The sequence below is a fragment of the Bombus impatiens genome, unplaced genomic scaffold (assembly GCF_000188095.3).
Source record: "Bombus impatiens unplaced genomic scaffold, BIMP_2.2 scf_0899, whole genome shotgun sequence".
NCBI lineage: Eukaryota > Metazoa > Arthropoda > Insecta > Hymenoptera > Apidae > Bombus > Bombus impatiens.
Window position 1 is genome coordinate 174,779 of NT_177318.1, and position 18,365 is coordinate 193,143.

At 34.4% G+C, this 18,365-nt stretch overlaps 1 protein-coding gene across 3 annotated transcripts in view; it reads left to right on the forward strand.

The window, feature by feature from the left end:
- LOC100750170 (glycogen-binding subunit 76A) overlaps window positions 1-18,365 on the forward strand; it is an 84,291-nt gene that overhangs the window by 42,603 nt on the left and 23,323 nt on the right. Inside the window, exons 1-2 of one of the 3 annotated variants that reach the window (XM_024370697.2) lie at window positions 12,224-12,477; window positions 12,553-12,660. The exons of the other annotated variants lie outside the window; for them this stretch is intronic. Of the exons in view, the coding sequence (XP_024226465.1) occupies window positions 12,586-12,660 (75 nt within the window). The 5' untranslated portion in view covers window positions 12,224-12,477; window positions 12,553-12,585. Of the gene's footprint in view, window positions 1-12,223; window positions 12,478-12,552; window positions 12,661-18,365 lie in introns of those variants that run through there. 3 annotated transcript variants of the gene reach the window in all.

Sequence of the window (18,365 nt, forward strand, 5' to 3'; positions counted from 1 at the left end):
GGCCGAGCCGGCTGAAAAAAGAGTACCGACACACCACGAGCGGAGAGAAAGAGATTTATCAGCGAACCACCGCGAGACTAGCAACCCGATAGACGTGCAGATAGGCCGTCGTTTAAATAAATTACCCTCCAAAGGCTTGGCTGCCCTGAACCTTCTTCTCTCTTCTCTTCTCTTCGTTTCGCGCTCGCGCGAGCTTCGTCTTAGACTCGTTTTAACCACTTGCCACATACCTGTTGCTACACACCCCCTCGTGTTTCTTCTCGTTTGATCTACTTTCAACCATTATTTCACGTTGCTGGATTATCTCGCTGCTCGTTCTCGGTAATTGATATTCTCTTCAAGCCTGTTTTGTGGGCGATGAACGCTGGTTTGTCGGATTAGCTGTTGATTCTTTGTCGCCTATCTCACGCACATATTTAATGGTTAGGTTCGTTGAGGAGATTTTAGGTAAAAGCAAATATTTCTTGGGATGGTTTTTTTTTAAAGATTATTACGAATAAGAATTTGAGGTGTTCAGGGTCTCCAAGGTTTTTAGGATTTGGTAGAATAGTGATATATGGAACGTGTATTGTTGGACCTCTGACGAAAGGAAAGAACAGGTTTTCGTATGACATTCGGAAAGATATTTTCATACGAAGAGCTAAGGATCGTAACGGCGTAAGCCAATTGTTACTTTTCGTGAAACGGTGTTCTGCGTTTGTTATTACGAACAATTCACGTTGTTTCTTCAAATTATGAAAATATATCGCGACAGAAGATGAAATTATAATTCGACTAATCACGAAACTAAAAGAACTTAAGAAAAGCAAGAATTGACCTACATATTATTATATAATATTCAATTCCAATTCTTAAAAAATGTCAAGTCTTGACTTTCATCGTTGATTTTCGATCCGACGTATGTTTCGTTGATTTCGAAATTTGGTTTTATGAAATAAAAAATCGAAGTAGCATATAGCTGTTAATCTCCTTGGGCGGATTTCTCGATTTCTTAAGGAATTATATTCGATGGAATATTTCGCCACTTCGCGTTACATGAATTTAATTTTAAGGGACTCAGTCTTTCCTCTGGATCTGCAGACAAGTGGCGGAGAATATTTTTCGCTTTATCTGCTTATCAGCTTGCTCCCCTGTGTTTTTTTTATCAATGTGTCGGCAGTCCCCAGCGTTGAAATTTTTGCATATTTCAACAAGTATTTCATTTTCATGTTCTTTCGCGGTGGCTGTCGGATAAAAATCGAGATACGGTTTATCTATTTAGTACCACTGTTAAACGAACGCTACCGTAACATTTAATCTGCGTTATCATTACGCTCGTGTTATCATTGCGTGTATCTGGATGAAAAAACGTCGAGTGTTATTATCAATTTTTCAACCTTAACGTGCATTGAACTGTATGACTAACTAATACGTAGACAAACACTGTTAAATTTACATACACGCGAACAATTATCTTTTCTATATAAGTCGTATATGTTTATTTGTACATTGTTAAAATTTAACGTTTAATGAACTTTGTCTATGATGTAAAGAATTGACAACATTCGTGATGGATGAGATAGAAAAATTACTATTGACATGATGTTATACGTTTTTTTATATGATTTTATTTGTCGTATAATTGATAAAGAACAATACACATATTATAACGAAAATTATGTTATAATTGAAACGTGCTATGTTAGACGTATAAAGAGCAAAATTTCGATACTTCATTTAACGAATCGAAATCTTTTTTTCGAAGCATGAACTCAAATTACAACAATCGCGATAATTAAATGTATTGGGTTGACAACTAAATGATTGCGGATTTTATCAATACCACCTAATGACAAAATCCGCAATCACTTAGTTGCCAACCCAATATATTCGAACTCACCTAATTCGATTCGAAGCTGAATGACAATTACCACACCAAAAACTACAGGTAATGGGTAAAATCTATTGAACTTTTATTATCCGATACAATGATCTCTGACTGTTTTTATTTATAACGTCTTTGCGTAAAATTGGAGATAGATTGGTAAGATTTGTAAATGATTACATTTCCCCTATGTTTAAGCTTTATGAAACCATAAAGTTTAAAGTTTGAAAGCTGTGCTATTAAATAAGCGAAAGATTTTCTAACAATTAACAAATTAGCATTTCTCAGAAAGGGACGCATATAAATTTATTACTTCATCAAATTTATTTTATTCCGCGAATTATGAAGCATAATTTCTCGAAGGGGCTAAAAAGGAAGTTGGGACGTTTTGCTTACATTTCGTAAGAGTATTACAATCTGGAACTCGTAAGTCGTGCTTTCTGTATCTTCCACACGATTATAACAAGCGATACTCGAAATTTGTCTCTCTCTTACTACCTATCACGCGAGATTTAACCGCTGGTGTCATTGTGCCGAACACACACAATTTTTTTCCTCTTTTCTCCGCTTCATTTAGCGATGAAGCGTTTAAAGAGAGAAACGAGATTGCTTGCGCGAGGTTATCGCAGTGGGATTACCAATAAGCGCCTTTTTCATTGGTTACGTTTGACCGATCGCATCTATTTAGTAATTAACGCGTTAATTAAGATTCGTTCTTCGAGGCTTCGCCGATATGTGGGGCGTGATAAATGCCAAGTACGTTCGACATGCACCGAATTTCGGACGTTGAGAAGATTCTCAAAGCTCTTGAGTAATATTGGTTTGGCAACTAAGTGATTGCGCATTTTGTCAATATCACCTAATGAGAAAATCCGCAATCACTTAGTTACCAACCCAATAGATATTTAAATTATATGACCGTGAATGTTTATTTACATTCATATTTTTACGTACACTGGTTCATCTAGTTTTAGGAATATTTCGCTTATTTCCGATAATATTAAAAATTGTTTCAGGTTCAAGTTGAATGGTTTTGGGAGGAACGTAATTTGACGTGATTAGCTTTTTCGTAAATGAACGCGTAGAAGACGTACGAACATCACCAATGTTCAATTAGTCGATTCAACTGGACGTTCTTCAGATAATGGACAATATCTGCTAGACTAATATAGTTCTGCGACATAAGTAGGTTAATACTTTTTTCTGGAGAAAGTCCAGCTGAATCGACGAACGTATTAAAAAATATGCGATTTCGTTTAAGAATGTCCTCTACGCATTCGTCTATGAAGATGGTAATTCGTTCTTGAAATATTCTTCGATATTATCAAAAACAAGCGAGATGTTCCAGGTAATAAAGTTAGGTGAACCAGCCATTGGTATAGAAAAAAAAATGTTTCAACCAAAGAAAGAGATATTTTGCGAAAGATTTGCACTGAAAATACTATTTGTACAATTCTAGCAATTTTTGATCGCGATAGATTATTGCTCGTTAATAACGAAATAGTGATAACGCTGTAATAATTTAACGACGCTTACTTAAAATGACTTTGGATTCCTTCAACTCTGACTCTGAACGGCTCTCTCATGATTCTTTCATGACTCTCGACAACTCCATAGCTTTCCCTGGAATCATATTGTACTTCTAAAACTTCGTAACCACAGTACACGTTCTTCTCCCAAACAATCAAACTTCCAAGCGGCACAGTGCATTTTAAAGCTCTACGTGACACCATCCCAAATCTTCACTTGCGTTCTTCAATTCACTCTTTACTCACAACCAATAATCTATTCCAGCACGAATATTCGTTTGGTTCTCAGTCACGATGGAAAACTTTTTTTAAAAAGTTCTTGACGATTGTTTCAAACATTAGGGTTTGGATTACCAGCGGTAAGTACAGCATTGAGAATTAATAAAAGATTATACGATCTGCATCTGAATAATACACTGTTCGTATTTATTAGAAGATGTTTCACACATTTGATACGAATCTATCGAACCTAGAAGATTTTGTCGTTTCTGTTTGCGGTCTTTAACAATGAATAAAGAAGATTACACCGATTTGAATCGAATTTGTACTTAGAAAAATAGGGTTCAGTGTCGTTGTACGAAAGAACGTGAGAGAACTGTCAGTGTGCGCTACATTCGGTCGAAAGTTGTCTCGCCAACGGGAACTTGACATTGTATTTGTTCGTATGATACACAGACGCGAGCCAATTTTTATCTGTTGCGTAAGGTGCGAAACGATGAGCATTGCAAACATAAAGTATAACTCTTCCCGAGTTCTCAGCCTTGTGTTATTTTTAATTAACCAGAATAGGTCAAGGTGCGAGTCTAATAATCGAAACAGAGTTGTCAGAGTTTCGGTCTCGTTCGATTGGACAAATACCTCGTGACGAATAGTTGTTTTGTAAATACGTACACGCGTCGAACAATTGGAGAATTTTTCCAGATTTTTCTTATATGAGTCATATCCAGCGCGAACATTTCTATCGCTAGAACGAGACGAATTCTATTTCAGATTCGCTTAGACGATCGGATTACCGTGCTATACGATATTTTAATAGTTACGTCGATAGTACAGCGCATCGATTATCTAACCCATATCCTTGTAAAAATTACCCGTGGCTTGGCAAACGCAATACAATCCCGGCGATCTCGGTCGCGACGGTGCGTTATTGCGTGATAACCTGCGCCAAAGAACGTATATGTTTTATTCACACCTGCCACTTCCTCGTTATTTGTCTCCATAGAGATGGGCATTTTTCTTTCAACGGCGAATGTAACGATACGATAATAGTACAGATTGTAACATATTCGCATATGCAAGAATAGATTGAGATTAATTTTTGAAACGTGCGGTAAGATATAGGTAGTTCTATTTATAGATTCTATATTCCAATAGATCTCGTTGATGCTCGATATGAGAAAAATGATCGCAAACATATTGGAACGTATTGTCTCGTTGAACTTGAGAGGTGGGATCGTGGTGATACCGGATATGTTAAAATCGCGTGAATATTATTTATGTAGTAATAATAATATCGTAATATACATGACGATATAATATGTAGGTGTATAATGTTATAATTGTAATAATAATAATAAATGTTGACGCAACTTTGACATATCCTGTATCGGAAATTATACGAGCAAGTTATTTATATTGTCGACTTAATTGAGCTATCGAGTTTTCAATTTCTTTATACGTGTATCTTTATGTATTATATTTTATCTTTGAAGAAATAAGGTGAATTTTAATACAAATTTTAAGGTCAGCTTTATATGTGATGTTTTGATATTAGTTAATGATTCAAATGACGAAAGTATCGCTATGGGAAACCGCATAGTCTTACGTGTGCCATCATTTACGTACCTTGAAATAACATTTCTTTTGTTTTCTTTTCGCATGCTTTCTACTTGCACGACGGATCGAAATCCGGTTTTGTGTAAACTTCAATGTTTTATGTCTCCTGTACTCATAAAATATCCTTATATTTCGTACGAAACATTTTGGTTTCACGTAATACTTGAAGGAAAATTTCAGGTATATTTAAATATAAATAATAAATATTGATTTATTTGTTATAAACGTTATAATTTAACGAACAATATACAGTACAAATAATTTATTATAAATATTGTATTTAATCATTATTATATCGTGAACGTTTTATTGAAATAGTATGAAAAGTCAGCCGAAATTAAACTCAAGTAGAAAAGGATCGTCTGTCGCCAGACAAGGCGGTACACGTATGACTCACTCTATGCTCTATAAATTTTCGTACTTGCATTATTTACAAACCTTATACATCAAATATTATTTATATTGATAAGATCTTTATAATTACGTAATTAACGTTAATTAAAAATATTTATTAATCTATAAAAATGTAATAGCACGTGATTCAAGATTCATAATCCTTTAACATCTGCATCCATATAATGATACAGATAAAATATCTCACGTGTATATTTTCCAATATTTATGATCGTTATTTCGTGTAAAGTGTAAATTAAAGATATTTGGTTTTTACGTAGAAGAGCGACGCGATGTTACAATTTTGCGACGATGACGAATTCGGTAGTTTTATATTTTCAATTCAAACAGAATTATTATTACACGCTTACACGTATATGATGTAGGTGCATCAATAAAAATATAAAAAAGAAGATCGTCGAAACATCGCTGTGAAATTCTATATTTAACATGGTTAACGAGCAAACTGATTTTCACTCCGTTTTGAACGAGACGTTTTGACTTCTCATGAAAAGATAAACGAAATGTTTCATTAAAGCGACAAATCGCATGAAATACCGCGTGACGAAATATTTCGCCCATGTACGAGATTTTAATATACGTAAATTTGTACGACGATGACACGCATGCCATACACCACGTAGAATAAAGCTGCTGCTAGTTAAATATTTCGAATTAATTTTTCCTCTATAACGGATAATTTACAAAATTGTAATCAAACGTTATAGCTACCAAAATTTTTAGAACAAAAATTGTAAATCTCGACCTATAATTAAAAATTACCTAAAACCATAATAATTACAATAGCTGAAGCGATTGCGATTAACTTAAAAAAGAAAGTATCGCATCGTACATTTTCCTGCTATCTATCGAGTTCGACAATTTTTTCAACGTCATTGTTCTCCTTACACATTATTCAAACATATAGATACCCTTTTAAATACTAGGTTTTGGTATTCGATAAATTTTACTACTTTGCGGGTATTCCATTATTTTTATAAGTGAAGTACCTTCTCTCCTCCCCAAAAATCCGAAAAAGAAGCGCCATAAAAAAACGAGGAGAAGAGCAGGTTTAAATTATATCTAAATATTTTTTCTGCACGATACGACTCATTTTATTCGTTGCAATTTTTAATCCGACCTTCGTTGTGTGTTAATCAACGATTATTAAATTAAGTACCACGAATGCAACCCATATCGCAAATCATTAAGTTCTCAAAACGTGGGCTGTCCGAACGTCGTGCACGCTTCGTTATTCCAGCGTATCCGAACATAATAAATCGCGCACGAGTAATTGCAACGTTCGTAGAGGTGTTTTGTCCGAAAGCATTAATGACTCGTTGCAACCCTGATGCTGGCACGTCTCGCGTTCCTTTCGCTTCCATCAGTCTCCCCGTTCGTAATAAGACGCAGATGCTGGTTGACTCTTATTATTAACCCCTTCCGCGACCGGTTGCTCACCTCCGAGTGGACTTCATCTAGCCAGACTTGCAATTACGCGGCCGCGTATTGGCTTTAAGGCCACGATAATTGACTCGACTCACGATAAGGTTTGACAAAATTCTAAAGAAACGGCACCTATAATATAATCCTGGGTATTTTTTTAATTGGCTTTTCTTCAATGTTCTCTTCGGTCATTTCGAACGCTCGAGGCGCTGCTTTCCTCTTGTTGCACTTAATCAATACTCCGCTTGAAATTGCTACCAGTTATCGATGGTATCCAACGTTATTTGCGAAAAAGATGAAACGAGGAAAATCATGGGGATATACATATACGTAGAAGTGAATATAGATGGTGGAGATTTTCGACAATTTTTACAAAAGTTCTTTTTACGTTGGTTCTATATACTCGCTGTTTTTAAGTATTCGGTAATAAAGTCGCTCGAAATGTATTTTCATAGAATTAGAATGTTATTAATTAAACGATCTGTGCATTATGTTTTCTTTGTCCATGGTAGATTTCATTTAAAGCTATCCATTTATTGGATAGCTTTGTCGAATAACGACGTCTTTTCTATTGCCCAGTTTCGCTAATCCGTCTTATTAATTTCTCGATTTAATATCCAGTTAGAAACATATTTGCCTGAATACAGCGTTCTATTTCTTCGCAAAAGTTTGTTATAGATGAATATCCTTCACGTTCGAAGATATTAACAAGCTTCCTTTTAAATTACGATTTAATATGATAATTACACGCGTTATTGCCGAGTTATTTTTAGCAACAACAAAATCTATAAACGCGAGAACGCAGTGAAAGATGAAGCTAGTTCATCGCGCGTTGAATTTCTCGCATTAAATACCTGTCACTAAGCGAGCGAACCGTTCGGAACAAGTGAGTAATTGAAATCCATGTAGCAAATTGAGTGCGCATATCTTAGCAAATAGTATCGTTTGCTCTTCGACAGACGGATATACCATTTTTCTACGTGGTTAATACGTTACGACGTCTTGCTATGCAAATTCGATCTGGACTTTAATTTAGAGCGTACGAGTAATTTTGTAGCACGATGAACTGGTTTTGATAATAAATTTTCGTTCGCGCGTAAATCGTTGTTGATCCTCGTGTTTCGCAGTAACTCGTGCACGTATCAAGTATGTATGTAAATTAGTTGTTTCGAATAAACGATAAGCGTTACAGCGCGCTTGCTTCTTTGCTGAATTGTAGTGCATACAGATCCATATCGTTCTTTCTTGCGTATGACTTTTACTATCTCGTTGTTCGTGTGCGGCTTGTCAGTGTATTTCGATACGTCGTCGAGTAATTTCTGTATGCAAATCGATTCCTGAAGAAAGGACTTTTACAGAGCTCTTATACATATGTTTTTTCTTTTCAGTGATAAAGTTGATCGATGATTAGACTTCTCAGAAGTCATTGCTTAACCAAACTTATAGAGAGATCTTTTCTGTTAAATTAATTATTGTTAACAGAATTCCTAGAAGCTCTCAGTACACTGATAAATCTTATTTTCTAGATATCATACGGTTATTATCGATTAAATGCAACGAATTACTGTAACAAATGTTCGTTTCCTCTTAAATGAATATTTACTAACGAAATTGCTCAAAGTTGTAACATCGAAGCATAATACGATAGCAATTCAGAGGATTGTATGACGAAGTTGAAGGAATTTTCTCCATAGTCATAGATCAATTTTCCAAACATCCACTGAAAGTCTCTTCAAAATATCAAATTTCAATCATTCGTAATTTTTCTCATCGCTCGAAATCTCTCTATCTTTCTAATAAAATTTCAATCAACGAAAGAGCCACGAAACAGATGCACATATCGGTAAGCTATTCATCTAAATCGCAAGCAAAACGATTCGAGACTTCTGTATATTCCTACTCTATCGTTTTTTTTCGGCAGTCGACTCGCTGGATCCAGTGTCACAGGTCGCAGGATCATTTGCCATTAATCTAACGATATCTGCCGCGATTACTCCGTTAAGATTTGTTGGTGGCACGAAAGATTTATTTAATCGTCCGCACGAATAAATTTTCTCATCGCCGTTCTTTCTCCACCAGTCCAGGACGATTACATCTGCGACTCGTAAGTCTCCGGCTAAATAGAGAAGGATATTAATCCTCGTTATAGAGGATCTCGCGTGAGACGACTAGCAACTCGTGTAATCGTCTACGAACGCTCGGAAACCGATACCTGTTTATTATTGAAACGGTAATACGCGTAAGAATGCGTGCCACGGTAGAATTTTCTTCTCCTGCCTCCTTTTCAGTTCCTCTGGCAATTATTAGCGGACGGGTTCGGTGTTCGTTGGCGATATTTCCTCGGCATTTTTTCGTCAGTTTTACAATTTGCAGCGCGAAACAGGTTGCCTCGAATGAGATGCAAATGAAGGGGACGAGCTCGATTGCGTTTTATTAACTCAGCCGCAGGTTCTCATGAATGACAGACGCGGCACAGCGAAATTGTAGGATATGGCATATGTAAATGTTTCAATGATCTGGATATAGGTATATAGTTATAAAGTGGTAGTTAACGGAGAAGCGATGGGATGATTATTTATAATTCTGTGTACTCGTGTTTAGGTGACTTCTGTGACGATTAATTGTAGAAACGAGCATCGTAATTACAGTTTATTCGACTGCTCGGAAAGCTTGTTCGGAGAAGCAAGTTTTTCACTCAAATTCTCGTGGACATAAAGGTTCTTGATATTTTTTATATTTCTCTTTGTTTTACGATACAATGTATTACTTGACTGGACCTAAGCTTCCAGTATAGCGTGAATCATCGCGTTGGAATAAATCCTAAGTGTATATTTAAAATAGATTCGGCGGAATAAAATAACTGTCTTTTACGATAAAGAACATACGATTATCATAACTATAGAGAAAACCAGCGCGATTTTTTCAAACGTTAAATGTTCGGTTTCATCTTGGTTAAATTTGGTTGCATCTTGGATCTCAGTTTGATCGAAAATTTAGCTTCTCTTCCCATCATCGAAATTTCGAACCTTAGAGAATATCGTTGATTGTCCGTAAAACGAATAATTGGCACTGTTACAGTCGCAGAAAGATCAAGATCAAGACTACTTAACGGATTTAACACCTCACTCTCGCTCCTCGGATTAAACAGTCCAATTTTATAAAGTACTTCCTTCTAACGTCTCAATAACTCGGCCACAAAGGCACGCTAATACTCGAACAATATTCTCCATTTATCGTGGGCATTGTTGTAGCTTGGCACATTCAAATCGTCTGAACTTTCTCTTCCCTTTTACGTCTAGCACTTATCGATCAGGTTCATACAGATAGACGTCTGCCAAGTCGTAAATTCGCCCAACAAGTTACCTGTTAACAAGTTTGAATCATAGTTCTACTTACTCGGTCGCAGATTCCATGGGGTGAACTTTGATATCGCGAATGGTTAACATCAAGCAGATAAGAAAGAAAACGTCAGTCGAACAACAAAGGATTAGCGCGAGGCGAACGTTGAACGTTTATTGAAAGGTAAAGGTAGAATTTCTTATACATGTCAGACGATACAGATTTATGTCGATACAACGGAGAAGCATAAGCTATCGCTTATAAATATCCGGGCACTTTGGTCTATCTGAGATAGCAATAAACATTAAGATATTGCATTAAAATATAGGAATAACAAACATTGTATCAAAGTATTAATGACAAATTGATAATTAGAAAAAGCAGTCACTACTTGTTTATAGAATCAGCAGATTATAATGCTAAAGTACTTATTGCAGTAAACGTAGCAATAATATATTTACTATTTAAATTCTTTAGTTTAAAATTAAGTTATTTTATAGTTAAATTGTTTTATAATTCAGAAGTAAAAGAATAGAAATACTTCTAGTTTGACAATTACAAACGGCTTTGTTATCGCATACCGGCTGGCAAAAATCAATTTAACCGCATTGCAATATTCTGTTATACAGGGTGGTTGGTAACTGGTGGTACAAGCGGAAAGGAGGCGATTCTACGCGAAAAAAGAAGCCGAAAATATAGAATAAAAATTTTTCGTTTGAGGCTTTGCTTTCGAGAAAATCGTCTTTGAATTGTCGCTCGGTACGCGTGCCGTACGTTAGCAGTAAACGTAGCAATAATATATTTACTATTTAAATTCTTTAGTTTAAAATTAAGTTATTTTATAGTTAAATTGTTTTATAATTCAGAAGTAAAAGAATAGAAATACTTCTAGTTTGACAATTACAAACGGCTTTGTTATCGCATACCGGCTGGCAAAAATCAATTTAACCGCATTGCAATATTCTGTTATACAGGGTGGTTGGTAACTGGTGGTACAAGCGGAAAGGAGGCGATTCTACGCGAAAAAAGAAGCCGAAAATATAGAATAAAAATTTTTCGTTTGAGGCTTTGCTTTCGAGAAAATCGACTTTGAATTTTCGCTCGGTACGCGTGCGGTACGTTATAACGGATCTCACTGTAGACCGTTGTCTCGATGGAAAAATTAAAAGAAAAAAATTAAAAAAACAAAATTTTTCATCATCATTGAAAAATTGATCATCGAAAAACTTGACAAGTAGGAGAATCTCTGAAGAATACTTAAAAGAAAATTCCTAAAGTACCATTCTTAACCGTTCGAATAATATTCTTTCTTTGAATACATTGGAACAAACGAAAATAGAAGAATTATGAAACAACAGAGGGAATATATTAACAATTTTGAATAATATTGCCATTTAAACGAATAGCGGAAGTATATCCGGACAAGATTAGACGTGAAATCAATTAGATGTCAAAGATTAGAAAAAAATTAGAATCAAAGATTAGACGTCAATTTCTGTAATATACGCTATGTTAGTATACGTATCGGTAATTTCATAATTAAAATATATTTTGCATCAAAATGTAGCAAGTGCCTGGATACTTTTGAACGACGATGTATCTACATTTAAACGTGCGAGTTTGATGTTTGCACGATATCATCTCACCTTAATGGAGGTTTGAACGAGTCAACGAAATGAACGACGAGCTTAGGTTAGGCTTGATTAATTCGTCGATCAGTACTCGGTGTTGCAACCATCTTATCCCGTGCGAAGGTTTAAAAATAACCAGTGGCAGAACTTGTCACCGACTTTCTCTGCTGTCTTAGAAACAGCACGCCCGGCATTCATTGGCGTGGCGGCGTGCAACGCCGATGGAACACGTTGCGCTTCCGCCTCTCGTCCCTGTTTGACATTCGTCGACTTATACCACTCGGATCCGTAAAAATAATCATCGAGAGACTATTTGTCTTTACATTTGTTGAAATAATCGTGCAATATTTGTCTTCTCGGAAATGGCACGCTTACGCTTACATCGTGTATGGTCTGCGATTTTTTGATCGAACCTTTTGCTTAAGTTTGGAAGAAGTCGGTAAGTTGGAGAAATTTATAAAGCGAGCAGTACTTTGGAATAAATTCTTTTCTTTTTACGTTTATATTTTAATAGCGAAATAATCGTTAAACGTTCGCCTTCTTGGAAATGGCATGCTCATATTTATACTATATATGGTCTACGACTTATCTATTGATCCTTTGGCTAAGTTTGAAAAACTTGGTAAGTTGGAGAAAATTTGTGTTTAACTAGTGTTAACGTGTATCGTTATATATAGCAAAGATAGTCGTTGGCTGTGATTGTCCGTCTTCGTTTTAATAAAAATAATCGCGAACTGTTTGCTGTCTTGGAAATGGCGCGCTTGGCATTTAGTACTATGGTAATAGAACATGGCGACAGAATGTGTCCGTTTTCTTCAACAGAATTATGTACACGTTGAATTTAAACCAGTATTGTCCCTATAATTCTGAAAATATTCTAAAATTAGTTGTTCTCTTATCTCTCTGATTTAACGATACGTTTGCCGTTTATCCGCGTATAATACGAGACGTTAATAGAGAACTCGCGGCATCCTCGAATTCATTGGCACTGAATAGTCACGTTTGTGAAAGAGATTATTGGCTGTTTGCATTCACATTTGTAAAAATAATCGCCGACTGTTTGCTGTCTTAGAAACGGTATTCTTGGTATTCGCTGGTGTGATGCAGCATCCGCGTCGCACTTCTGTCCGTTTTATCTGTTCAGAGTTCGTCGATTTACGGTTATATCTGCATTTGCAAAAATCTATCACCGTATCTGTGAAAGTAATCCAAGACTTGTTATCTTCTCTAGTATTCGAAAGGTATTCCATGCTTATTCGTGTCACTGTGCTAGACTGATAGCATTTGCACTTCCGTATTCTCTTATTTCAAGTTTCCTAACAACGTCTAAATCAACATCTAAATTTTGCAGAAACGTTGCTTTCGTATTTATCTTTCTATTTATAGAAATAGTTTGGATTCCTTATCTCCTTTGATATCGGTATACACGTGCGGAGTTGATCGAATGCGTTGTATCTATCGACGAAAGCATTTCAATCTGTAAAAGTTATTGCCAACTATTTGTTTTTCTATTCATCCAGATAATTACAGCTCTGAGCGATCATCCATTGAGATAATCTATGCATTCGTAACGGATTTCAATGAACCTTTGCGTTTCCTTTGCTTGCAATTTATCGTACTACAACAATCGAGCTTTTCGCGAAAATAATCGCAGATTCGTTATCTTCTCCGTTATCTCAGAGACGGTATTCTTGATATTCAGGGAAATAATCGTCGATTCGTCGTATTGATTTCTTAAATTCTCGATGTATTTAATATTGTTTATATATGACAATATAGAAATTTAAAATGCCATTATAATTGTTATATAGAATAAATATGGAATAATTGGAATTAGAATCGATAGAACTGTAATATTAATTCTCTATATAATTGTAATATAATTGTAAATGTTATAAAATATTTATATAGTATCGAATATTACAAAATTAACTTATAATTTCTACGGTAAATAAATTTCGCTACCTTTTGCTATGCAATATTTAAAATTTTATACAAAGGTAGAATAATAATTACGTGACAGAGAATTTTTCTCAACAGAAAAAGATCGGGAAATTACAAATTGCTTTAAGTATGTCTAAAAATAGTACATAGGCTATTAAACCTCCCATTTTTATATTCATGTGCAAGAAAAGATTTAAATATTTTTAACGAGAACTTAAAATAGGGAAATTACCATATCACATTCTGCTTCAGGAAGCAAGATCGATTGCTATGTGTTTTAAACAAGCATTTGTTACCACGTAGACGTAACCTACAAATAAGGCTGGTCTGTACTATTAAAAAAATTCAGGGTTTCTCAATGGTTGCATACAAATACCTTTCACGCTCGCTCTATGTTGAATCAAGTTTGTACCGGCGCGGTAGTGGAGCGCATTTTAGAATGCACGTGCCGGTGTATATACGTATCCGTTTCGCATTCATTGCCAAAGGAGATCCAGAGATATATTATGGCCGATAAAATGTCATCTCGCTTTTATCCTATGAAATTTTATCCGATGAAAGAGTTCTGCAAATTAAACGTCAGCTCAATTACGCTTCCTATTTTTTGTGTTTCGGCTATCCTTAACGCGATATCCTTAACGCGTTGAATAGAATTTCATGAAATTCTTCTGTTATCTCGACCTCTGTAGAAATTAAAGTTCATAGAAAGATGTATTCTTTTTTTTTTGTAAATTACTAAAAAAATAACGTAAATTATTCCTATAATTTTGTAAATTATCTTTCTAAGAAATATGCGATATCGAGCATCAAGATTAACTTTATTTTGTACATTTAAGAATAATTGTTCACTGTAGGATAAGACCTGAAATAATTTTCTTGTAGAGATATCCGTCAGCACAGACATGTAGTCCGTCAGATTATTTAATAATTTTATATACTAAATTGCCGCGTTGTAAAAATTAATCGAATGTAATCGCCTTTTTCGTAACATGTATTTATGAAGGGTTCTTATCATTGAAAGTATTTAAATGTTGAACCTTCTACGATTCTTCATTAGATCGTGACGATGAAATAAAAATTTAGATTATTTAATGCGCACGAAAAGATTATTTAGTACATAAAAGAATGTCATAAAAAAGTATCGAAGTTCAGATATTTAGATAAATCAAAGATAATTTACAATACAACTTTTACATCTGCGAAAGACGAAGAAGACTGAAGTTTATATTTAACTTTTGAAATAGAGAACTTCATCTCCTACAACTTAATAATATTGATGTAATTAAACAAAAGATCCGATTAAGTAGCGTTAAGATGGTGAAGCATGAACTTCATTAAAAAAAGAAACACGAAGGGTGAAGTTGCTATCGTATTTTATAATATCATGAAATATCGAACGTAACTCGATGCTACCACCCAACCAGGTCTTTATTGGTGTTCTGTCGCGTCTTACCTAATTGATTTTTACGATCTCCATCCGTTCCTTGAATATAAAACGATCTTTCGAAACGCAGACAGCGTCACAATTTCCATCTTGGCTAAATATAAATCGCAACTTTATTTATTCTTGGCAACGAATCGACTCTTGCCACCATCGAGCCCTCTCATTATATTTTCAAGATGTGTCGATGAATATTCAAATGCACCGGTAAATCGTTATCTTCTTTCCTTCGATCTTGTTTTCACGGTAAAAAAAAAAAAAAAAAGAAAGAAAAGAAGAAAGAAAAAAGTATAAAAACGAGTTTAATAAGAGCAGAATGTGTCAGTTATTTATTGTCGATAAATTCCAAAGTAGGCTTCTTGTACAGGAAAATGAAATATTCATAAGCATCACTTTTTCAACACGTAATAAATTGCCGAAGAAATCGTTTCTTGTTGGTGAATTGACTCATCATATTCCTTGCAGTGTGGCATACGCAGTATAAGTCACGTAATTGAAACGAGCTGTATGTTTAGTTTGATCACAGAGAAAAACACAAAGTTTGTCTTCCTGTAATAAATAGCGATGTACCGACAGTTCAATAACACTTTATGTACGGAATTATTATACGCATGAAGCTCTATTGATGTAAGTAGATTCAACGAGAAACTGATTGATTTTTGCCAATGAAAGATACGAATTTTATAATTATCTTAAACTTTAATATCGTTAAATACCGTGAAGCGATACAGATATTCGACGATGTCGTTTAAGGGCGTAGAAATTGGTATAATTAGCGGTGGTTTAATCGTTTGCAGTTGTACGTTGCTTCAATGGAGATGCAGCTTTATATTCTAAGAAAAGTTATATTACAGACTGTTACATGATAACGACTGAATATTTTAAATCGTATGCAGAAAAATAAAGGATAGTATAGGTTCTATGGCATTTTAATTATTTCAAACTTATAAAAAAAAAAAATCTCTTAATATCAGTGATTAATCTCGTCTTGATAAAAATGCAAAATAAAAAGACACAATTTGTAAAAATTTGTGTATCCCATAATCATTAAACGAGATAGACGTCTCATTAAACATTTAATCTTTGAGCATGTTGCTGTAACGTTCCTGTATAAGAAACGTTGGAAAAACGAACCACGTTGTAGATACATTATAGCAAAGTCATGGGAAGATGAATGTCGCTACATCATTCAACTTTTTTCTTCGCCATTTCCTTCTCACCTCAATCAAATAAGAAATGCAACCCCGTGACTCATCTCATTCCAGGTAAAACATTCGGTAAAAATATTACTCTATCAGATACCTTATCTTGTATTCAATTATCTTAAGTTGTATCTGATGAAAAAACGAATAAATATATTTATTATATTAGTGTTGGTCATTCCTTTCCTTTTTTTTTCTTAGTAGCATTTCTGTTTTACAATAATAATATGTTAGATACTATGTTCAATAGCATGTTATAAACCTTATTTTGTATTCAATTATCTTAAATTGCATCTGATGAAAAACGAATAAATGTATTTATTATATTATTGTTGGTCATTCCTTTCCTTTTTTTTTCTTAGTAGCATTTCTGTTTTACAATAATAATATGTTAGATACTATGTTCAATAGTATGTTATATTCGATATTAATCATTTTCTCAATGTAATATAGAAATTAATTATATTTTTATGTGAAAGGAGTACTTTTACAGAAGTTTATGGGTAGAATAGAATATTCGTATAAACTTACGAGTTCCAATAGTTTAATTTTTACAATTAACCGTAGGGATAATTTGAAAAGCATCAATCGATCTTTCGATAGTTATTTTCAAATAAGACGCAACTTTCTTTACTACTTTTTTTCAATACCCTTTATGATTCTCGAAATATCTTACAAGACAGAAAATTCTTCATTTTCTTCGAGGAACGACTTCATCCCTGTGACATCAAAGAAAATACAAATTTACGTTACAGATGAATCGCTTGCACGCAAAAATTCATAAATTCTTTTCTGTTTCTCTGAATTTTTGAGTTCCTTAACTTCCCGTGTAAGATGCCTCAATTTTATCAACTGCGCCTTTGACATTTAATATCGCGTTTAACAGCTTTCAGAAACGCAGAAAGTTAGTGGAAAAGTGGAAACTTTGTGATCGTACATTATTTGGAGAAATTTAACGTCGCTGTGGTCCCCTGCCGATTTTTGATAATCCAATTTCTTTCTCGTTTCAGAGAGCTAAAAGATTTGTAACATAATACTTCCCAAAAAATGTTAACGCAAAATTAAAATACAAAATCATGCACATTAGAAACAATTCTTCCTCCAATACTAACAAATCTTCTAACAACAAAAGACGCTATTGAACGTCTAAGTGAAAATTGCCCAAAATGACCGACAAAATGCGACAGTGTTAAATATTACGCATTTCGATAACATTTTTCTGTTTGTTTTGATCATCGAATGATAAAGTAATAGAACTTTTGTGAAAGTGTAGAAAATCCCAAATCATCCAATAATCTTAGAGATATGCTATAAGCTGTAATATCTTTAAAGTGATAGACGTTTTACGTCGTATGTAGAAACGTAGGACTTAACTCGTGACAACTCTTATCTGATATAACGCCAAGTAGAAATTATTGCCTTTTCAAGCAGGATATTCATCTACAATTGGCGCTTTTCTTCAATTCCATACGCATCGCTGCTTGAATATTGAATATACATCAAACGAAAGTCGTGTGCGATCGAAGGAGATTTCTCTATGCAATCGCGTTCTAAATTGATTATCAGATAATATGATCGTGAATAAGGATATCTTGACAAGCAATTAAAGATCGAAATTTTTCAAGAACAATAAATAAATATCCATTTGTACTCGTTGATTTATTCTTTTATGGATTTCAACGAAACGTTCAAAACGATTTCAAACGATTGATCAACATTTCTATATAATAACATCGAATG